Below are 23,514 nucleotides of genomic sequence, written 5' to 3'. Positions count from 1 at the left end.
TTTCCTTGTTACCTCATTGTTTTAATCAAGTGAATTATATTGCTTTACACCCACTGCTTCCAGATTTGTATCCTTTGAGGTCTGAATTCTGCTTCAGGAGATTTTGCAATTCTATTCTTAGGAATTTTTGCAGGTCACATGCAAAGCCGTGTGTGTGTGTGCATGCATGCGTGTATGTCTTTGGACAGCATACCAATAATTAGAATAACTCTGCAAAGTCATGGCTTTGCTTCAGGAGGACTCATGGCAAAAAATGGGATTTGCCTCTGTTTTCAGGTATATTTTCTGATTTTGACCTACGAGAGCCAGACATCCTGACAGCTGGCAAAATGTAATAGTTCTAAAACATGAGTATTTTGAAAATGCTCATAACTATGGTGATATTTCTTCTCTCTTTTCAGGGTCTTTGTAAACAGAAGTTTAGCCATGGAAAAGATAAAGTGCTTTGGTTTTGATATGGATTATACACTCGCTGGTGAGTATTTTCTTAATTTCTTTGTTCACTGAGTTAGTTTGGAATATTACCTCTTGCTGAGCAAAAAACCAGTTACTGTTGGGCTACTCCATTTAGCAGGTGCTTTTTCTATTAGCAGATGTATCTTTCACTATTCGTTGCACTTTCATTTTAGGTGTTTCCCTTAAATTTTTGTCTCGAGCCGTGCTACTGTAGCACAGTTTCAAATGATTATGGGTGTCAAGGAACCCAAAACTTAATAAGTCTGATTTCTTCCTTAGATTCCACGATATTTTGATAATGCCCCTTGTGCATACTTGGCTTTGAATAACAAGGTGGTTTCTTTTATCCTTTATGCATATAGCAGCTACACCTTTAGCCAGCACATTCTCCTGTGTCCTGGGAAGGTCATTTTTGAATAGGATTTTCTCCTTCCCTCTCTCGGTTGGCCACATCAATGATTCGTTTTCAGAAGAGGCATGGCAGGGAGAGTGCCTTCTGTCAGCTGAACAAGTTAATTTAGAAAGCTTTGCCCATTCTTTATGACAGATAAGCTTTGGGAGATTGTGTAATTGATTAGTCTCATAGAATTGTTTGCAAGACTTCTCCATCTTTCAATTATTCAACAGGCAAGTTTGCTGAGACTTTTGACGAAGGGAATAAAGCTACCGTTTTCTGCATAGTCAGACTTGCATGATGTTATGTATTTTAAGGAAGGAAGAGATAAAAAGCTTGCTTCCACTTTCCTAGGTTATAATATCACACGGGCTGTCACTTTGGATATCGTGTACAATCCTACCTTCTTTCTGATTACCATTTCCAGTGTTGTGGACAAAAAGTTCCTATCACCCTTGATATTTCAATTTAGAACTGTTGTGTATATGAACTGAGAAAATATGAGGTAGAGTGTCAGGGTCACCTAATAATAGGTTAATGCAGTATGTCAGCTATGGTCATCTAGTTATGTGTACTGAGAAGGAATGAGAGATGAGTAATGTGGCTGGGGACAGTGTGAGGGTCACAGGAGCCAGGGTCAGAGGCTAAGTGAAGGACAGGAAGGTTTCTGTAGGTTCCTGGTTCAACACAATGCTGCAAGGAGCAGTTTCAGAGACTGTGGCAGGTAATTGCAGTTTATATTTTTAAGTTTATACTTTTAAGCAGCTATCCATGAGGAAGTAGTTACAAATGAAAGGTTTGGTTGCTTACCACCTTATATACATCTGTTTACAGCTCCTGCCACTTTTTAAGTCATGAACTATGTTGTTGCTAATCTGTGCTGGATATGATTGCAGGCGCGTGCTTTCAGTTTGTGTTTCCCAGCTGTGACAGCCTTGTAACAGTGCCTTTAAGGACTGCATGAAAAACAGTTGTTCAAGAATAAATACTTTAAAAAAAAAAAAGAAAAGAAAAGAAAAAAGTTGTGGGTTTCACTTCAGTAACAGAAAAACAACTTCTGTGCCTTTTGCAAACTGGTGACGCTTCCCAAGGACTCAGATGGTCCCAGTGGGGCTGGTGTGGAGCATGAAGTGTGTTGCTAACTTTCATCTTGACAGAAGGAGAGCTTCAGCACTGTCCTCACTTGTCCAACTGTTCATTTTACTCAAATGTTGCTTGTTCCTGTAAACACAGAGCAGATGTGTTGTTATCTGCATAACAATGCTTGATTTGGTGAAAGGAAAAAATGTGAATGTTTCAAGCATCCTAAAACAGTACCGGGGACATGAAAACCTGGGGCTTCCAAGGCTATAAGATCGCAGTGCTACAGTTAAGCAGGCAAAGTCAGTGCATTCAGGGGAATTCAGTGACAGGGTATGATGCAGAAGAAGAAATGGGATGTGGTCTGAGCAGAAAACTGGAAATCTGGACCACTCTGGAATAAACTGCTGACCTGTGACTTCCTCTGTGGTACAAAAGAGATAATAGTTGCAGATCATTTTACATGGAGTTGTGAGAATGTAATTAGGTTGGAAAGTCATTTGCAGATGAAAAGCATTATGCCTGGTAAGTACTACTTCCATTTTTTTCACTCAACTGGGAAATTAACACACCAAATTATCTGTTTAGTTTCTTATGTCTCAGTCACCATTTCTTCTCCATGTGAGCATTTATTATCTGACCATTATTTGCTATATATAACTGTTGCATACAAGAAAAAATACTTATTCAGTGTAGGGGCTTTAAAGAGTGTAGCGTTGGAATATGATTACAATTATAACAGATTAATTGGAAATGAAATGAAGAAGTGGGACAAGTGAAGTGTTACAGTAGTAAGTTGTAGTGCATTCATTAGATCCTGTTGTGTTTTCTGTTTGAGCACGTTGTCCTTTACCCACCCTTTCACTTGGATGTGCTACTTGTCTTGATTAAAAAAGAAAAAAAACCACCAATGTAAAAAGCCAGTTTATGTGTAATTTAACATCTGGAAATGGTATCTGCATACCAGATGGTGCATGCTGAGCAGAAGCCTTTTGGAGACCATTCAAAATACATAAATAGGCCAAGGAAAAGAACAGAAGCATCTCAGAAGTGTGATCAGCTCCTCATCTAATTTTCTGCATTTGTACTTTCAGATGTTGCTAAGTCACTTTTCTGTAATGTTGTTTAAAAATATTCCAAACACAGTCTTCCTATTCAATGGTTGAAGGCAGGCAGAGTCACTGACCCTGCCAAAATCTATATGACACTTTTTTGCTCGTTCTCTGTTGTGAGCTTTCCCATCAGATATAGACTGATGACATTCATCTCACAGCTGACAGTCATACACTTCGACATCTCAGAAGAATGATTTTTTGGAACTACCTATCTTGTAAAGAGGTACTCTTGTCACTCATCTCTCTCTTTTCTTCCCAAATCGATGGTCACTGATAGCACCAAAAGTCTTCCTTAGGAGGTGGTTCAATATCAGAGAAGTCAGAATCATTTGATGTATTTTGAACTTTAGAAGCTTGAGACAGTTTTATTCTTGTACCTTATGAATTTAAGGACACAAACCTACTTACAATAATGCTGTTTTCTCTCTAGGATAATCTAATTTTGGTCAAGACGTGGCATTTCCATTTTGAAGTATATTGTAACAGCTACTACGCACACGCTGCTGTGATTGTGTGTCCTACTACTAGCATGTCTGAGAATGTCAGCTTGCCAACTGAGAGCAGTTTTAGTATCATCATGTTACATTGCACATAAAATAAATTTCATGCATTATTATATAGTATGTATTATATAGTAGTATTTCTTAGATCTATTACATTAAAGGATTACTTAACTCAGAATTGAAAAAAAAATTCAAGGTTGCCTGATACAGCATTGCCACAGTGGTTTTGTTTGCTTTCAAGTCAAAATTAGGTTAAACTTAATTTTTGTGAATAACCCCTGTGTTCTCTCATTGTGTTTGTTTCTTTCTCTGCATAGGGTTGAGAAATACTGCTAATGGCTGGGTTGGGCAAACAAAGTCTTTTTTGGCTTGAAGAACCTGAAGGTTTTAGCCTTTTCTTCTGAGAAATGATGAAATTGCTGAATTTGTAGTCACTGTGATTACGGCTAGAATTAATTTTCACTGCTGGGAAAGTAAAATGAAAACAAATTGAAATAACTCTCAGAGGTTTTAGATTCCTTGTTTTGCTGTAAAGGATTGTTGTTGTATCCTCATGGGGTGAATAAGATCTCCTACATATATGGAAACTCCCAAGTCTCTCTAAGGTTAATGTGCTGGATACAAGAGGCTCAGAAATATGTGCTATGTATGAAGCTGGCTGTCCCCTTCCTATTCAATCTGTTTGAGAATCACATTTAGTACATAAAAGAGTGTTTCTTTTAAGCTAGGTGTTATTGGAGGCAAGTTGAAGGAGGATGAAGAACGGCAGGGTTTGACTGTGGTTTGTGTGCTTAGTTAAATAGTTGTGCTTAAAATCTTGGAGGGCTTGACGCAAGCAAGAGTCATCAGCTATTTCAGCCCTTGCTGTTAGCAGAGGTCAAGACAAGTTTCTCTGATGTTACACAGCCCTTCATTCTCTGCCTCTGGTCTTGCTGCCTGCCAGCCAGGGAGTGAGGTGTGCCGGTTCCCCAGGGTGCCTTTGCTCCTTGGGAAATAATGGTACACTTGGGGCTCCAGATATCCATGAAGGGCTGTGTAGGCTGTCAGGGCAGAACTGAGAATTTTGGAACAATTCCAATTTAAATCCTTAAATTAGAGAGATTGAGGCTCTTTTGTAGTTCATTTTTGTTTGCTAAATAGTAGTTTCTTTTATTATCTGGATGATTCATCTCTGCTTATTCATCCCGACCGGGCCAGACCAGCAGTCAGTAACAGTTCTGGTCTGCCCTCCTTTTTTACTAGTACTGTCAAAACTGCCCATGCTTTGGTAAAGGAGAATGTTGCATGCAGTCCAAGATTCATAGCCTTGTCTGTTTTGTGTTGACTAGTAAGTGCAGGAAGTAAAAAAAAGGTACATCAGTAGAATCTCTCCACTGCGACACTCACCTGAGATTAAGAGTTGGTGGTGCCCTTTGGAAATGCAGCAGAGAGAGATCGGTTTCACACAACGTTTTATTTGGCTGCTTCCTACTCAGTGTGAGCTGTACTTAATTAGTAGGTCTGGATCCAAGCAATGCAGGAGGCCTTGGCATTACTAGCTCTTAAATGGGACAGGTTGCACAATGAGGTGATGGATAGATGTCCTTTGACAGGAACAGAGCTAAAGCAGTGGGGTTCCCAAAGCGGCTGTAATTTCACACCAGGTCATTGGCAGATGGAGAGGGAATTACTAAGAATTACAAACTTAATTGTGCTTGAAAAGATTTTTCTGTGTCTATTCTCCTTCTCCAAAAGTTACGGCCTTGTTGAAAGTTTTATCTTCTGTCTCTGAAGTAGGTTAGAGGTAATATCAGTAGACAGGATGCTTTCATTTGGAATGCTTTTCCTGTGCTTAATTCATTGCTGCTTCCATGTTCTCCAGAAATTGATAATAAAATTATCATTGGCTGCTGAAAACTGTCTCAATAAAAAGAAGGGGAAATGAGGCTTGAAAAATAATGGGTTTATTGTGTGCAAACGTGATTAATGCAACATAATCAGATTGGAATATAGCTTGTGTCCTGGAAACATGGCCAACTTAATGCCAAGATTCGGTGCACTGCAAAAATTTTATTGCAAAATTGCTTATGCTTTCAGCTGTAGCATTTCCCTTCTCATCACAAGGGAAAAGACATGGGAAAGACAGCTTTAGTCTTTCCCAACTGACTCCAAAGTGCAACGTGCATAAACAGGTTTAGCTTCCTCAAGTAGGTGTTTGTGTCTAAGCCATCCTTGCAATGTGGAAGAGAAGAAAATTTTTCACACCCTCACCTTATTTTTGAAATGCTTTTCTTTACCTGTTGACTCTGGAAAAGATACACTCAGCCAGAAGGTAGGATTGGCTTGTTGCTGTGTGTGATCTGGGAGAAAAGGTGACATCTGAATTGAGAACTGCTTCTTCAATCCATTCAGTATTTTTACTGTAGCTGGGTTGTATCAGTTTCTTGTGTTTCAGTTTCCACAACTGAGAAATGGGACTAATTAATTTGTACCATGTATAAAAAAAATTCTGGATTGCACAAATGAAAAACAAAGTATAAATATGGGAGTTTTACACATAGAAGTTTGAACTGAATACTTAAAATACTGCTGAGCTTGTAATGTAAACAAGTGCAACGTGTCTGAATGTCAGTTTAGGTGCTGTTACTATCTGTTTTTTGGTACTGGACTCCAATGCAGATGTTCTAATGAGGCTCTCCTGCTGAGGTTAAAGGTTTGCCTTTAGTTTTATCATGATGTAGAGACTGCAGGCTTTGAGACTCTTTTGGGGAGATACTAAACAGTTTTGCTTCTTTCCCAGTTCACTGGATAATGGAGTTCTTTATGTCATTCAGAAACAGTGTGGTGGCTAGAGAAGGGAATTGGTAGATGTGCAACAGTAGCCTTCCAACTGTCCTAGCCAAAACCGAGAGATGCCCTGACTATTTCACATCTGCTGTCTGCATTTTCACATTTGCACATTGCCAGTTTGACAGGTGCAGATTTTGCAGATTTCAGAGGCTGATTTAGCCATTAGTGTTTTAAAGTTAAAGGCAGATGGAGAAGCTAAATTGTTCCAAGTATGCTTTGAGCTGGATGGCTTTTCAAATACCAGTGCAGTGGCTATTGTCCCTGCTCTCTTTGTGCTGCTGCTCTTCGGAGTTGACCATTTAAAGCTGTGTAATGAGCAAACAGAGGTCTGGAGCTGTGGGATCTCACATGCTGGCGCTGGGAATAGGGAGTGGAGAAAGCATGTGTTGCTTGCTCTGTCCCAGTAAATCACTGACTGACAAACTGCTAATCTGCTGTCTGTGGATTCTTGAAGAATCAGGGTGATAAACAGAAGCTGCTGAGAGAACGAGTCTTCACAGTGCAAGGAAAGTTTCAAAAGCTGCTACATTCTGTTTTCTTGCTCTTAAAAACATGATAATAACATCAAGCTGGGTCAGCAGGCTGTTAGTATACCAACAACCATCTCTCCTCTTTGCCAGATGGCTGTAAATAGGGAGGTTTTTTTAAGTCTAATAGACCCCTTTATCTAGTAATCTTAATACAGAAGTACTATTAAGTTGCAAATACCCTTGTGATGACTCAAACAGCTTACTCTGTAGGAGGAACCAAAGCTGAGAGTACAGAAGGCTTTAACTCTGAGATCACACGTGTGCTATTGCTTTATGAATGCCTTATTTTAGCACACAACAGAAAAACTTATGTATGTGGCTTCTTGCCAGCATGGGCACTTGTGCTGCATCTAAGCTCAGGTGCACAGTGTTAAATTAAGTGTAAAGCAGCTTTGGAGGCTCACTCCCTTAAGTGAGAAGAATAAGAAGGTGGATCTGTTTGGACACTGATACACCTGAGTAATGCCTTAGATATAGTGTATTAATGGCTACTATACTTTTAAGTAATTTCCTTCTTATTTCTAGATGCTAGCAAATTATGTTTGAACTTGAAGACCGTATACCTATTTCTTCCCTGTTCATAAGTCTTCATTGAAGAACTAAGCCCATATTTTGGCACAGCAGTTTGTTTCCATGGAAATGCAGGGATATTTCCAGTATGGGATTATAGCTCCCAGTGGGCTCTCAGAGAGGTAAATTGTGAAGGCCACTTGTTAAGCACAAAAAAAGATTCTCTTGTGTCAGGGAAACTATAAAAAATTTCTGTAAAAGAACAGGTGATTGTGTATTCATCTTTAAAATATTACTCCAGTTCAAAGGAAAGTTATACCAACTACTAAAATAAACAAATTGAAGTTTCCTTAAAATGCAGAATCTTTTTGAACTGCTTCTCTCAAAATGCAAAATGTGACCTCAGTGCTGCTGTTGTTAACCTCAAGGCATACATTTTGATTCAGCAGAAGAAATCTTTCCAACACTAAGCTCTGTTTTGCCAGCCTCTGAGGCATATCCAAACAGCACAAATCTTTGTTACATCGAAGGCAAACAAAGTGCAGCAGCAGAAAGCTAAAAATATTTGGAATTTACCAATGAGAGCACTAATAAACCTGCTTTGGGAAGAGATAAAGCTGATGATACTTGACAACAGTTGTTTTTAAAACAAGTAGAAATGCAGCCCTAGAAACAACCTGAAGTGTAGACCCAGCAATTCACAGCCAAGCTGAATATACAGTGCTGTGTCAGTCCTTGAAGCAACAACAAATCCTGTCTTTACATATCCTTTTAGCATGCAGAGCAGGAGAACAGGAGCTGATAGAGTTCCAGGTTGGAGGTTTTAGAGCTGAAAGCTGTGCTATGCACTTGGGGATGTTTGCAGGAGCATTAGAGGTAAGGAATTTTCCATTGCTCTTTGGCTGCAGTGGGTGCGTAGCTGCCTCATGGGCTCTGCTGCAGCTGGGGACTGCAGAGCCTTGGTGCTGCTTTGTAGGTGAGTGCTGGTTTCCTCCCAGAACCTGTGTTTGGCATTGTCAGTAAAGGGGGCTGCGCAGCCACTGGAGCTCAGATGCAAATAATTCAATCCTCTGATGGTTAGTGACCCTTGCCTTAGTTCCTATTATCAGATTTACAGTCAAAAACACCTGTGGTCACAAAGACATAAGTGTAAGATCTGGCTGCTTGTGCTCAGCAGGGCAGCTTGTGTGTTGAGCATACAAAAGTATCCTGGGATGCACCTGGAGGTTTTGTCAAGGTATTGATTGCTGATCACTATATTTCATTTTTAATGAAATATAGGAGGCACATTAAATAAATAAGTCTGCTTAAAGCTCAGCTTTGTCTTACTACACAGATCACTTCTGTGTTTGAAAAGGTTTCTTTGGGTAAATGAGAGTTACACTCATTATGGCAGCAGTTTCTTCTCATTTAGACTGAAAAATTGAAAATTCAAAGAAACAAAGCATAATGTTATTAGCCATTTTGTTTATTTGGTACTATGAAAACTCAATTTAAATATAGGCTGGAATGCTACAATTCTGCTTTGCATAATACAGTGTGTTTTTATTTATGGTTTAGTGTTTAAAATCAAACCCCAAGAGTCAAGAGGACTGGGGTCTGTTCCTGCCTGTTTTTCAACTCATTTTGACTATAGACAAATCATCTATGGTCACAGTTCAGCTGAGTTCATAAACAAATGGCAAGTCAGTGATTCACCACGTTCCTAATTGAAAACATATGAGTTGTCTCATGGGTTTCATTTGGGATTTCTTGTGGTTACAATTAGGCACATTTACCACTTTGTCAGTTTGTTTACAGGCAGTGAGCTCCTAGGTCAGCACAGCACAGCACAAAGGTGTTGGACTGCATTGCCCTGCACGCAGGTCACGTGTTTATGTGGGCAGAGATGAACACAAACCAGTACTGTACACACCAGGGCTATAAACACGAGTGTACGTTTTTCCCTTCATGTCCTGTGAGGATACCGTGAAGTGAAATACCTGCAGTGGCCGTGGCAGAAGTTGAGGTAAAACTTGATGTGTCTGTGGAAACAGAAATGTGAGGCAAAGGGAGCTGGAGGTTTGTGCTTATCCCTACTCCTGGGATTGCCAATCCAGCTGTGTTTGTATGAAGGGTCCTGCAGTACAGGTACCTCTGCAAGGTTTATGGAAAAAACCTTTCTTATGGAAAAGAAACTGCTCTGCTTGATTTCCAGGGCTAAGCAGCAGCACCTTGCCAGGCTGTGCAAGCCAGGCGTGAATCTGGGCTCCCGTCAGAGCTGAGCAGTCTGACTCCACTGTCAAAACTGGCGGTAGTTAACACTCAGGTGTGAAACTTAAACATGACATTTCAGATTCCTTCCTGTGTAAGTAACGAATTATTTTAACATAGAGAGCAGCATAGCTTGAAATGTTACCATCTCCCTTTTGTTATGTTTAACTGACAGCGCCTGGCGATACTGCCCTGGTTAGAAAAGGCCCTGTGTCGCAGAAGCTGAAGTCATTAGTATTCTAGAGCAGAAATCCTCCTCTTTTCTAACTATATATGAAAACTGGCATTACTCTGTAATGAGTTATGCAGATAGATACCCTAAAAGTAGGCTCACTATGTAGAGGTCAGATAGCATTCCTCACTACTTGGTTACTTATGAGGATCTTCAGACCTTTGGCCCTACAAATGAGAGAGTTTCCTCCAACTTCAACAGTATGTGAAATGCCTACCCAACACTTCCTAGTACATTTAAGTGGTATTGTTGCTTCAGTGCGGTTTGTTTTTTGATTAAGCCCAGTGTCCCAAACCACCTCCGAGACTAGTCACTCGCTGTTTCCCTCTGGATTCTCAACTGGAGTTGCAGGTCAGGTGATCAGAAGTGGCAGGCTATGAGTATTTGGTGCTTTTGTGAAATAGCCAGCAGTGTGGTTGATCATGGAGGGGTGACTGTCACAGATACAGTGTAGTGAGCACTAAATGCTCAGCTCTGTGCAGAGGAGATGCTGACAGAATGGAGAGCTCTGCGGATAGATCTATCCCGTTTTGGGACACCAATCTAGGATCTCATTTGATAGACATTGTTTTGGCAGGATACATAGATACTTGTACTGTTAAAGGGGACAGGGTTGTAAAAGGGGATCTTGGTCCTCAAGGCTTTAACTAAGCCCTTTTTCAAGGCTTTAACTAAGCCCTTTTTGTCAGCACAACATTGATATAAATGTGCTTGTAATACATATGTGCATTATTATTTATTTGTGGTAATTCAGAGCAGCACTTTGATCCTGCTCTTTAAGTCAGGTTTGTGTAATTTCAGAAATGTATTTGCACAAGCTTAATTATGCATGTTGTGCCTGAGACATATAAATCTGGATACTAGCTCTCTACCTGCCCATGTATGTCCTTAACTGCCTGATTTGCATGGCTTACTCACTGGAGAATAAGCAGCAACTGAAATAACCTGGTTTTAGTTATTTTACTTTCATTTCTTGAAGACTTAACACGAAGTAGTTGGGCTGCATTTCCTGTGCTTCAGAGAGAAGGCAAAACCCCATGCATTATCTGTTTTGGCTTATCTGTCTTCGTGTGGCCTCTGGAGAATCCAGATAGTGGGTAACATTTCTGAAGATTGAGTGTTTGTTGAAGCTTTTTGCAACCCTCTGGAGGAGGTCATCACCTCTAGTTTGAGAAATACTGATCTTGTCTGGACACCTGAAAGTCAAAAGCCAATTATTTTCATCTGCCAACCAAAACAGTGGGGGTAGACCAAGGTGTTTCAATTCCCAAGAGGCTTATCAGTGGCTAGGACTGAGGACAGTGTGGACAGTGCTCCCAGCACCTGTAAGGGGAAGGAGTCAAGACAGTCTGTGCCCAGGGGGTCAGAGCAGGCAAAAACAGCTGCCCCCATGAAGTCCCCTGCTAATGTGGGTTTTTGGCGACATTGCAAGCACCTTTCCCTGGGCTGCTCTTGCCTTCCAGCTGGGAGGAAAGGTAGGTGAGGATTTGGCTGATGGAAGGGATGAAACTCCTTCAGGAGGTGCTAGGGCATCCTAAGAGAGCGCTCAGGCAAAAGAGAGTGACATATGGGTAAAAACTGGAGGCAGGGATGAATGTTACTTCAGGTCATGATTTAGTGGTCCTTGCCCTGCCTCTCCACCCAGAGGAGCTGCTCACTCTGCAGGCTTCTGTTGTTGCAGTGACCTCCTGAGCTCGTTTTTCCCTTCCTAAATCAGGATGCTGGCAAAGGGGAGCTGCTTCCTCAAAGCTGCCTCGGTGGTGTGGGAAATCAGCATGTTGTCACTGTTCTCAATTCAGGACTTTTACCAGCACCAAATCCATAGTGGTCAGAAATGGCTAGACTGGACTGGCTTGCAGGTGTGCAAATACATCTCACAAAGAGGAGACAACTGAAGCAGTACGAAAAGCGTGGTTATTGCAGCTTTAGCTCCTGCTTCTCTCCTAAGATCCATGACTACCTTGTAAGGTGTGTCAGCAAGCCCTGGAACAAACAAGAAGCTGCCCTGCCTGACTTAGAAATATCTCTGTGTGTGGAGGAGAAACAAGGGAAGATATGGGCCGCACTTGAAGAGCTGTCTCCTCCCTACAGCTTAGATGGAGCCATCACATGCACTAGAGCCTTCCCCAGCTATTAATTTTGAAACAAAACAGGCTTTAAGCATTTATTTTCGGAGAAGCCTTCCAGGAGATCTGCATACTTCTGTGGGTCCTTTTTTAACATCATTCCAACTCAGTTTTCTATTTAGTACAAATTGGATCTCAAAGATAATTCTTGATTACTCTGTGCATACCTGGAAGTTGCAAAATAGCTCTGGTCTTCTTACTGTGTGTACTTGCAAACCAGTGCACTGCAGTACAGTGCAGCACTATGTGCAGGTTTGGTGCTGGTTTGTCCTGCAATGCTTTGCCCATAAAAGCCCAAGCATAAGCATTTTAAAGTGTACAGTTGATTGTAGACCTGCTACGTCAGACTGACCTGGTGTGCGAGGTTCTTGCTGGGAGCACCTTCAAGATGTAGGGCAAAATTCTCTTCTCAGGTTCCTGGAGTAGCTCCTGACTCCGTCTTCCAAGTCTCCAGTGCTGACACATACAGGCGTTTTATGGTGCAAAAGAAAGTAAGCACCCTGAAAGGAGTAATCTGCCACCGACTGAGGAATGAACAATAATGGAGGAAATCCCCAAAAAGAGCATGAGACCTTTTCTTGAACCAGTTGCTCTGCGTCTGAGAGAAACATGAAGGGTTTGTGTCACTTGGGCAATGTGCTTGTAGCCTCTTCCTCCTAATTATCCCTGAGCTGATGATCTAAGACTGCTTTGTGGATATGAGGACAGAATTTTGCCTGCAGGATGCACGATTTCAAACTGTGCCTCTTCTATAAATCAGTTATAAGTGTATTTGGAATAAGTGCCAGGCAGCTTCTGAGCTTACCAGAGGACAGAGCTCCAGCAGACAGAGTCCCACATGGCACAGAGCTGTTGCAGTTTTAAAATCAGTCTGATTTTTTTCTTTAACAGGGGAGCCCAGTGTAACTCCGTCAAGCCTGGAGTGACACTCTGAATCTGCATCTGCCTCATGTGAGTTAAAATCCTGGCAGCAGCATTTTGCATAAGCTGGAGCCTCTGTAGAGAGCTTTTTTTTTCTTTTTTTTTTTTTTTTTTTTTTTTCCTTTTCAGGAAGGCTATAAAATTGTTACTGTATGTGTCTTGGCAGCAAAGGTAAACACAACCACACAAATGCATGAGAATGCATACCTTACTGCACAACCCCTGCTCATTCCAGATCAGCTTCCCTCCTAGCACATACTGTGGAAGGGATGCCTGCACTCATCACAGACCTGAAGGCTTGCAGCGTTCACTCCCGGGGTACTGCTTTTTACTTTTTGATGGTGTAACGTTAAGCCAAGTGATTGTATGAAGGGGAAGCTGAAATGCTGTCCACTGGCTTCTGTTTTTTTAAAACCTTTGGTTGTTTCTTTCCACCCTGGTTGCATAATCCATGAGCACTGGGTGCTGATTGCCCTGTGTTGAAGCATTTGCCTGTGTTGGAACCCAGACCATTAAAATAACATTTCCTCTGGGGCTGGGGACTTGGCATGGTGGCAGAGACATGGCCATCGAGCAGTAAGAAAGAGAAAAATCAGAATAAGTTGTAGCATGTGCTTTGGTTTTACTGTCATCCCACATGTGCTGGGCAAGGACAGTCTGAAAATTGGTTTGCGGCTCTGCCTCTTCCCCTGTCACAGAGCTGGGGATGGTTGTAGACTGGGCCCTTCTCAGCTGGGTGAAAGAGCTGAGCACGAGAGACACTGTATGGCAAATGGCTGAATTCATGCCGTTGCCATGGCACACAAATTATCTCCAGTTGTGGAATCAACAACCAGATCCAAGGGAGGGGATATTTCAGCAAAGTTTAAAACTAATTTTTCATCATGCAGCTGCAGAAAAAAATACTGATCTTTCCTCTTTCCTCTATTTCCTCATGGATGCCTGAAGTAAACCAAATGTGAGACAGAATGACCAGCCTGGAGTACAATAATGAAATACATTTTTTTATCCAGTAATAACGTCTATAACTAGGGCATCTTCCCTGAATGTGCAGTTGCAGCAGTGTTATCCTGTTCAGTGTTTGATCTGAAGGAGGTGGATTGTTTGTTTGCCTGGAGGAAGCTCATGTTACTGACACAGGCTCACCAGAAGTGTCAGAGGGTTTTGGCTTGATGCAGCAAGTGCTGTGGTGTAGGGTGCTGTCAAGGTGGGCTCAGTGAGCTCTTTTTCTCTTCCCAGCTGTGTGTTCAATTAAAGGAAAATTTGTCTTGAACAGTAAGTATGCTGGTAACTAGAGAACATTTATATCCCTTTTAGGAGTCCAGTTTCCTGTGTCTCCGTTTAGTTCATGTGTCAAGGAGAAGGCTCTCGTTTTCCAGATATTGTGGAGTAGTAGAAGAATAGAGAAGGGATCTGAGGCATGAATGAGCTAATAGTTTTGTTTTATTCAAAGAGACGTCAAGGAAGCAAAATCTAAAGCTTGAGAAGTAAAGGGAATGACTGTCCCTCAAAAAGAAACATTCAGATTAATCCAGTTGCAGTAGTGCCTCAGCAGAGACTTGGAATGATGAAGGCTGAGGTTGATATTTGTTCTTCAGCATTTTTCCTAATGGTGCTCAACTTATTTCCTTGGAGAGTTAAACGGAGGTCTATAGTGATTAATGTAAGACAGAGAGGCAAATACAGAAAGGAAGAAGTGGAGTGAGGGCATTTTGTGAGCAGCTGACCTCATGTCCACCACAGGTGTTCTCTGGTGGAGTGTTAGTTAACAAGGTACACAGATTATTCATTCTAACAGAAAGCCCTCCAGTTTCCCTGGAAAGGTTCTGCTGGAGCTGTTGATAAACCACTGCTGGGTGTCCAGAGGAGATGCCAACATGCTCCTTGAGGTTCTTTGTGTCTGGGCAGCATCATGATGGTTAGTTCAGAAAGAGCAGGGTTTCCATGGAGAAATGTTTGTTTGGGAGCAATGTTTTATGGATTAAGTTGACAACAGGGTCAAATTCCCAGGAAGCTAATGATGAGGAGTGCAGCAGCTTCATGGACAGAGCAGGGGACTGGAGTCTGCTTCACATAAAAAGAAGTTTTGCAGTGCCTTCACCTTCTAAGAACACATGAAGGTGTATTTGTAATCATTTTCCTGGGGAAGTGCCTCTACTGTCCTGCATCAGAGGAATTCCTTTTTCCAGATGATGCTCTGGTATCAGTCTCAAAATTTTGTTCATCACCTAACTGGCTATTGCTCCCTCCAGCTCTAGCTCACTCCCCAGAATTGCCTTCTCAGTCACTGATTTCTTCATTAGCTGTATTTGTTATTGCTTATTCCTATCTATAGCCTAATCAACCCTTCCTTTCCTAAAGGACAGAAAAGACTACGTGCATTGAATGTTGTTGATGTTTGCCATTGATGTAATCTTGCTTGAAGATTTCGATAACTGCTTTATTGATTTGTTATCTGTTTAAGACCATTACAGGTTTGCTTGTTATGTTTTTAATGCTATTAGTTTAATGGAGAAAATTAGCTATTAGGATTCTGGTGCTTTTTGGATTCTTAAAAGATGTGGGAACCTTCTGTCACAGTTACTATGATCTGAGTCTTTTGACAGTCTTGCTTTGTCTATAGTCCTTGCCTTCTTAATATTTTTTTTTAGTATTTTATATATTTGTTTTCTCCTCTCAGATTGAACTTTGTATCCTGCAGGGTATATATATGCTGGTGATTAGCTGGGCAGTATAGATGATTGTATTAATGTATATTGTGAGGCCCACAGATGTGCTAGATCTCTGTCAGGAAAAGCAATCAGTCTTCTAATGAGTTTACTGTGTAACTTGTACATGTTTGTATTTTACTCAGCTGAATTTGAAATATTTAAGTGTTTGAGACAGTTGGGCCCACTGAACTCATGGTAGTTCTAGTTGCAGTAAAGGATTGTATTTATCTTAGGACCAGTTTAAGACAGTGACACTGTGGTGTCCCATCCTTAAGGGAAAGGGAGCATGCAAGTTATTTAGGTGCTTATGGTCGAAAGGAGTGACGGAAGTCAGAGGGTCTGCAAAGGTTTACAGAGTTTTATTAGTAAATTGCACGCTTGGCATGGAAATTTACATTAGTCCCTGACCTTTTAGTATAAGCACACCACAGTGGGTTTTGGATAAAGGGATAAGGGTGAAAGGGTAGGGGGGGTGAAAGAAGGGGAGGGGAAGGGAGAGATGGAGATATGGAGATGGAGAGATGAATTAAAGAGAGGGAGAGAGAAAAAAAAAAGGAAGAAAGAGAAAAAAAGATCACCAGTCCTGGCTCCAGCATTGATCCAGCTGATGGGGTGTCCAGGGTCCCTGTGCACACACACCTGGGCTTTCTGGGGGTACCTTTTTATAGATAAGTTTTCTCCACCTGGGAGATAAGTTTCATGCTTTCTATGTTAATTAGTTATCATGTGCAGTCCATTCTTCTAGACCTTTCCGGAAATGGGTCGGAGGGCTTTGAGAGTCTTGGTGGTCTTGATCTCCCCCGTACAGTCAATGCCTATTTCTTGACCTCATTCCTGCACTTGAGCTGTGCTTATCTCCAGGAGCCAGAACAAGGATGTTTGTCCCAGGAAAGTGCTGTACTACCACTCTATGGCCCCTTGTCCAGCCACATCCTGTTCTTTCTCACAGCATGTTATTACCAACAATCCTTGGTTGTTATTACCAAAAATCCTTGGTTGGCTCCCCGACTGTCCGGCTATCGGTGTTTGAGACATGCACATTAGCCCCTTATCTCCTGGGCTTCTACAGACATGCAGCGAGTAAACACACCACCAGAGGAACACAGTGATTTCCATCTGTCGTGATTGCATTTTAGATGTTGAATTAATGATCTGATTAAACAGTAACATTTGCAGTACATGGGAAGGTCATTTGCAGGAAGAAGACAGGCTGGATGGTAGGGATGACTTGGTTGAACAAGTCCATTTCCTTTGCGTTGAGCGAAGGTGTGTGTCACAGATGAGCAGCTCCTGTGGCATGTGAGAGCAGTGAGCTTGCTTAAGAGAGTAGCATTTTGGTGCACAAGGGTAATAGCTAACAGATTTTTGCAGTACCATATGGTGTTATTAACAAACAAATCGTATGTTAACTTGACAGCTCTACCTTCAAGCTAACTTAGTCTGCAGCAAACATTAATTCCCCCGAGATGAAATCTGGAGCAATATTAAGCTTTGGGATTGTATCCAGAGCAGTAACAGTAGCACAGCAGTGATGAACGTCAGGCTTTCTAACCTCCAGTATATGGGTTCCCTCAATTTATTATCAGCTTTGTGAAAACACAGCAAACCAAAACCCAATTGGAACAGGTGGGACAGGGAGCGTTCCTGCATCTGCCTAACGGCACTGCAGGGAGGGGAGCTGCCGTTTGAAATACATTTTTTCTGATGCAGAGAGCTGTGATAAACTGATGGATATTTCATCTGGTGCACTCTGCTGCTGAAATTCGAGCTGCAGCTTTGCTTTGCTGCAGCCCTGGGGCATGAGCTAATTCCGGGCTGGGAGACCCAAGGCAGGGAAGGGCAGGAGCAAAGGAGGGAATGTGGTATGTGGAGGAGGGAGGAGGGCGAATGGGTACATTACTTTTAATTGCCTTCTTGTTTAACCCCCTAGCTGTTTTCAAATTTTCTAACTGAAATCTCATCTTGGTACAGTGTATAAATCCCCTGAATACGAATCTCTTGGATTTGACCTGACCGTAGAAAGATTAGTTTCCATTGGATACCCTCATGAGCTGCTCAATTTTGTGTATGATCCTGCATTCCCTACCAGGTAAATGACTAACAGATACCAACCCAGCCTGCTTGAGGCTTTGAATACTTGTTCTGTAAAGTTCATAGGCGACATGTGAGGACAGGTTTTCAGAGTTGTGACTGTGAAGCCTGTGGCTAACCACAGATCATGGGGAAGGAAGCAGACTGATCCAGTATATGAAGGGCCTTTGCACACATGAATCCATGCCAGCAAAGAGGAAACATGCAAGAAAAGGAACCCTACTGAAAACATGGTCCAAAAATAGCCTTTCAAAGCAAAGACAGCAGAGATACAATTGGATTGGGAGTGAAATCAAAATGAGGGGGAGAAGGAGCTGTTACTGTCCAAGAGGCTGCTAGGATGTCTCAGAACGTTTTTCTTTAATGATTTTAATTAGTAGTGTCCTAGTGCATAAGACATCCTGAAAATTAAGCTGACAGTAAACAATAAAAATGGGATTAATCCAGTTCATCTGTCTAGATGAATCAAACATCAAAAGCATTTGATTTAATAACTTTTTGATTTCATAACTTTGCAGAAAGTTAATGGTGCAAAGTTACTGAATTCCTACATTTTGTCTTTTGCTGGCAGAGGTGAAAAGGACATTGCTTGTTTTAAACAAAGTTGTGGATCCAACTCTACACCTTTAAGTTCTTTCCACTTGTGCCTTTGCTGGATTTTGCTTTTTTGACTCCTTTGGAGCTTCTTTACAAAAGACCAGTTCAGAGGGTCTGTTGGCTTGTTCCAGTTTCAGTCTGGCAGCCTCCTTCCTTTCCTCCTCTCAGCATGTTTTACACTGAGACTGCTGCTGGCTGTGCCCTTGCCCGTAACAAGGCAGTAGCCCTTCACAAACCTGTGATGAAGACTCCATTAAATCTACTGCCTTCATTCCAGGGAGTGGACAGAAGGGATATATATCTCTGTGGGAAGACTGCCTTCTCCAGATACAGGCTGCTAGATAAGTGAAACAGAGTTTTGCTGGAGTCAGAGCTGGGAATGTCCAAAGCATTTTGTGCCATAGTTACACGCCCCCTCTGGCTCTGTCTGTGACAGTGTGATGAAAAAGAGGAGAGAAATTCCTTTATGGCACCTCACTCTTCCCTGCAGCCCAGCAGGTGTGTCAGGGAACCACAAACACAGGTGTCAGATTTGTGACCCTGTGGAAGAGGCCCACAGCCTCCCTGGTATGTGCATAGCTAAGCTTCTGCTGGGTTAAGCGGTTCTGCTTTCAAGGCTGTGGGGAGCAGATCAGGTATCTCTTTCACCTGGAGGTGCAGGCCTCTGGTTGCTCACCTCCCACCGGGTAAAAGGGACAGTAGGGACCCCATCTGCAGAATAACAACAACTCTGTTCTGATGCCCCACGCCAAGTAAGCAAGCTGTTCTAGAGCTGTTCTAGCTGCTAATAAAGTGGTCACCACTTAATACACTCACTTCTTCATATCTAAAATTGCTTTCTTAACAGAGGCCTGGTGTTTGATACCCACTATGGAAACCTGCTGAAAGTTGATGCCTATGGGAACCTCCTAGTGTGTGCACATGGCTTTAATTTCCTCAGAGGGTGAGTGCCAACTCTTTACTGTTCTTTTTGACTTAATACACTCTTTTGTGTCACTGATCCTTAGGGCACCCATTGTATAAGGAGTCGCAGGGACTCCACTAACAGCAGATGCTGTGCTGGTGTTCCTACAGCTCCGGGATTAACTGAGGATGCATTGAGGGTCTCAGGCACAGCAACAGGTCAGGTGTTTACAGTGGAAAGATCTGTGCTGGCACAGAACATGTGCTGTGGGGAAGGTTTGATGGGATAATGCAGGGGCTGTTCACCTGTCCTGGCACAGTTCAACATCAGCAGCTTTCAGTTAAGATAAAGCCATTGCATGAGGGCTGCTGGGAGCAGACAGGACCTATGCCCTTTGAGGCTGTCCACTCCACAGTCAGTGCTATGAAACTTTGAGGGCCTGAGCTGGCTTGGGGAAGGAACAAGCTTGCTCTACCCCTTTGTGTTTCTGACCTGTGAGGGTGTCAGAACTGAGCATTGCATGCCATTTCCTGCAGCCTTCCTTGGATACTTGTGTTTCTCTTGTCCCAGAGAAGGTGCTTTAGGAAGCAGAGAGGACTGCAGAGCCATATGCCTGATGTGTCCCAGCAAATCCCCCCTCCCACATCCCTGCTGCAAGGGCATATGGATGGAAGGCAAGGCAAGCTCAGGGCCCCCAGGCTGACTAACTTTTTCATTGCCGACATGTAAGTCCTTGCATCAGGAGTCCAAAATTTAGAAAAAGCCCGTATATATGCACTCAGCTTCCTCTTTGATCCTGAAGTGATCTTCAAAAGCTCCAGAAATTGAGGAAACCAGAATAATGAAATTCCTTCCATCATCGCCACCCTGCTGAGTAATTCAGAGGGCCCCAAGCAAACCTCCTGCAGCAGAGCCCTGTACCCCCCTGCTGAAAGCTGCTGGGAGAGTGGAAAGCAACACATGGAAAGTGGGGGAGAGTTTAAGATAAGCAAACAATGACAGTACAGATGATTTAAAGCATCCTCATAGCAGCAGCATGGGGTTTAAGGTCTAGCTGTGGACTCTCGACCACTCTGTGTCCCTGTGTGGGCTCTGCTCAGTTTGCTGACTCAGCAGTGAGGGCTTTGTCCTGGCTCTGCCGGAGGCAGCGCGGCCAAGGGAACACCAGTGGATGCACTTTTGCTCTTGTGCCGACAGTGCACGTGGGAAAGCTGGGTGTTGATTAAAGCACAACAGACTCTAGTTAGTGGATCCTGCTGCAACTCTGTTTTGCAGGTCAGCACATTTTATCCTTGTTATGTTTTGCGGTTTGATTCTTCTCCACCTTCTCTCTTCTCAGGCCTGAAACACGGGATCAATATCCAAATAAATTTATCCAGAGGGATGACACAGATAGGTTTTACATTCTGAACACGTTATTCAATCTACCAGGTGAGTCTAATATGAGCCAACACAAGCCTCTTTCTGTGCATTTTAAGCCAATAAAGGTTTGCTAATGTCATACTCTGCTTATCTGTTTGTGTTTTTTTACATGAACTTTCTTCCTTTGTGCACAGGGCCTAAAGTTGTCTGGGCTCTATGTTATCCTAGTGTTAAAATCTTGTTCTTTTTCCTTGCAGAGACCTACCTGTTGGCTTGTCTAGTGGATTTCTTTACTAACTGTGACCGGTACACGAGGTACGTGTTCCCTCTGCTTCGAGGTGCTGTTGGAACAGTAAGATTGTTACTATACTATATAAAGAGCAATACAGCACAGATGGAGCTGTTCCTAATATCAGTGAAGGCCCCTCAAGAGGTTTTGATGGGGAAAAGTTCAGCCCTCATAATTTAGTGGTGATGAGTTGATCTGTATGTACAGAAGAGGCTGGTTATGAGGATTTCCTTCACAGGGTATATCAGTGTCACCATAGTGACTGACACTGGTAGTTGGGGCAGCTTCTAAGACTGCACACTCCTTACAGGGTGGTTACAGGCACCATTCAGTTCATTTTGAACCCCTTGGAGCCATGTTTCAACTGGTAACTGAAAGGCTGAATTTCCTCAGACAGTTACTGGAAGACCCTCATGTCGTAATAGAGGATGTTGCACACGTAGATGTAAAATGCTCAGGCACAGTCTGGTGTGAAAGGCTGTTTGTGCAGCATGAGTATTTACCTGGCTTTAAAAAAGGTATAAACATAAAAACAAGCTGCAGTTTGAACTGGCACATGTGAATCCTGCTGTGCTGCTGACTCATGTGATGGGTCATCTTTCCATATTATGTGAGCGGAAGGCAAGGGTTTAATGGGACTTCACGTGGGAGCAGAGGAACTGTTTATGCTGACAATCCGTCAGGTGAAGTATCCTTTCTCAGGACAGGCATGATGATTGCTGTCAAAATAAATACAGCTCTGTGTAATCATCCTTGAGTTCTTCTGATGCAAGCTCTCATGGGTGTCTTAAAGATACCTCCACATGATGTCTCCTGTTAACTCTAACGATTCTGAACACAGAAGTAGTTCCTCCTCTCAGCAGCATTACATTTAGTTGATTTCCATGGCACCCCCTTTAGCACTGGAAAGAGGGAGACAGAGCAGCACTCTGATTGCTCCCTCATTACCATTCATCTTTAGTAAAATGCTGCAAAGCTGCACAGTCCCAGTCTTTTTTCCTTGTAATACTGTGGGTGAGAAATAAGAGTTGCAGTCACAGAAAGCTGTAGTACTGCTGTGGAGGCACAGACATTCTTGAGTAACACACAGATCCTGTTAAACTCTGGTTGTAGCCTTCTTTCAAGTCTGAGCTGTGATAAAGTAGTAGATAAGAAACCGTTATGGTAAAATGAAAACACAAGCTCCAAACAGCATTTTGAACTGTCTCTGTCCTTGATGTGTTTCTTACCTGTTGCAATTGGCTGCTAAAATCTTTCTTCTGTCTCCTCACAGCTGTGAAACGGGGTTTAAAGATGGAGATCTCTTCATGTCCTTCAGGAGCATGTTCCAAGATGTCAGAGATGCTGTTGACTGGGTTCATTACAAGGTGATTGCAAGAACTTCTGGGGACATCTGTAGTTGTAACTGGGTTAGATGGGCTGGTTTGTAACTCTTAAGATGTGCTATACCTCTACTGGGCAAAAGCCCTGCTTTACCGCCTAGTGAGCAGATAATAAATTACAATTGTGAGTAAGTCAAGATCTCAACTGCCCTCCTAGCATGGGAACATATCTAGCTTGGCTTCTTATTCCTTTTTATTGTACCCAGATTCCATTTCTGTACTTTAATTCATGGGGTTTAGAGCATGATGCCATGAGGGTATTTGCAGTTGAGGTCCACAACTTGTACATTGTCCTAATTATTAAAGCAGTATTCTACTGCCAGTTGTTTACATTGGTACTGCCTTATGTTGCCTGAAAAGTACCTGCATTAAAGAGAGAAATACATGATCTGTTCTCTATTTAGAGAGGAGATGCAGTTCATCTTCTTCACACAGTTTTACGCAAATTTAGAGTAAAATTTTGTAAACATTAACATCTGGTTAAAGACCTGATTTTCTTATTCTCCCTCATTTAAGGTGTCTGTTGGGTGGGATAGAGAACCATCACAAGATAATGCTCACAGTTTTACTAGTGGTGGTCCTTTTAGCCATGCAGAAGTCAGGAATCTATTTTTCTTTCCTTATGCAGTGTTGTGTGATAAATGTTGGAGTTGGCCTTTGACTAAAGCATTGTGGTCAGTGTTGGAGACAGGTCATTAACTGTCTTGTTTGGTATGGCAAATCTATTTTTTGTTTGTTTCTATTGTATTCCCTTCTGAAAGGGTTAAAATGCTGTTGAAGTGGATTATTTACCATGGTGAGGGAATCGATGGATCACAGAGTTTGTGATGGTCCCTGCTACTCAAAGCCTCTCATCTCTAGAGTCACTGGTTCAGATTCGCCCTGGTTTGTACTTTCACAGCATTTTAAAGTGTGAAAGTTGGCATTACTTTGATGTCTCTTACATCCTAAGTTTCCATTACCTCACTGGGTTCTGTTGTTTCTATTTCAGGGATCGCTCAAGGAAAAGACCCTTGAGAATCTGGAGAAGTATGTGGTGAAAGATGTAAGTGTGAAGTTACTTTACTTGTGCTATGTGACATTCTGTACTGACTAAGCAGGCAAGAAATAAACATGCTGATTTGCTTTACTAAATCACAAAACAGATAACACTGTGATTTCTATTGTAATAACCAAAGACAAAGTAGAAAGTTCGGGTGCAGCCTTTATCCTGAGCCAGTGATCCACGT

General features: G+C 42.2%; 1 protein-coding gene across 3 annotated transcripts in view; it reads left to right on the top strand.

The window, feature by feature from the left end:
* The window catches only part of NT5C2 (5'-nucleotidase, cytosolic II), a 60,989-nt gene that overhangs the window by 29,881 nt on the left and 7,594 nt on the right, over window positions 1-23,514 (top strand). For 2 of the 3 annotated variants that reach the window (XM_027647903.1, XM_027647904.1), the window contains 7 exons: window positions 402-475; window positions 17,632-17,749; window positions 19,196-19,291; window positions 20,592-20,683; window positions 20,872-20,929; window positions 22,177-22,270; window positions 23,277-23,330. In XM_027647903.1, the coding sequence (XP_027503704.1) occupies window positions 402-475; window positions 17,632-17,749; window positions 19,196-19,291; window positions 20,592-20,683; window positions 20,872-20,929; window positions 22,177-22,270; window positions 23,277-23,330 (586 nt within the window). Of the gene's footprint in view, window positions 1-401; window positions 476-12,919; window positions 12,980-17,631; window positions 17,750-19,195; window positions 19,292-20,591; window positions 20,684-20,871; window positions 20,930-22,176; window positions 22,271-23,276; window positions 23,331-23,514 lie in introns of those variants that run through there. The other variant, XM_027647905.1, reaches the window with a different exon arrangement.

The sequence above is a fragment of the Corapipo altera genome, unplaced genomic scaffold (assembly GCF_003945725.1).
Source record: "Corapipo altera isolate COAL_440 unplaced genomic scaffold, ASM394572v1 56, whole genome shotgun sequence".
Classification (NCBI taxonomy): Eukaryota; Metazoa; Chordata; class Aves; order Passeriformes; family Pipridae; genus Corapipo; species Corapipo altera.
The sequence above is the reverse complement of the archived record's forward strand: the minus strand, read 5'-3'. Positions and strand labels throughout refer to the sequence as shown.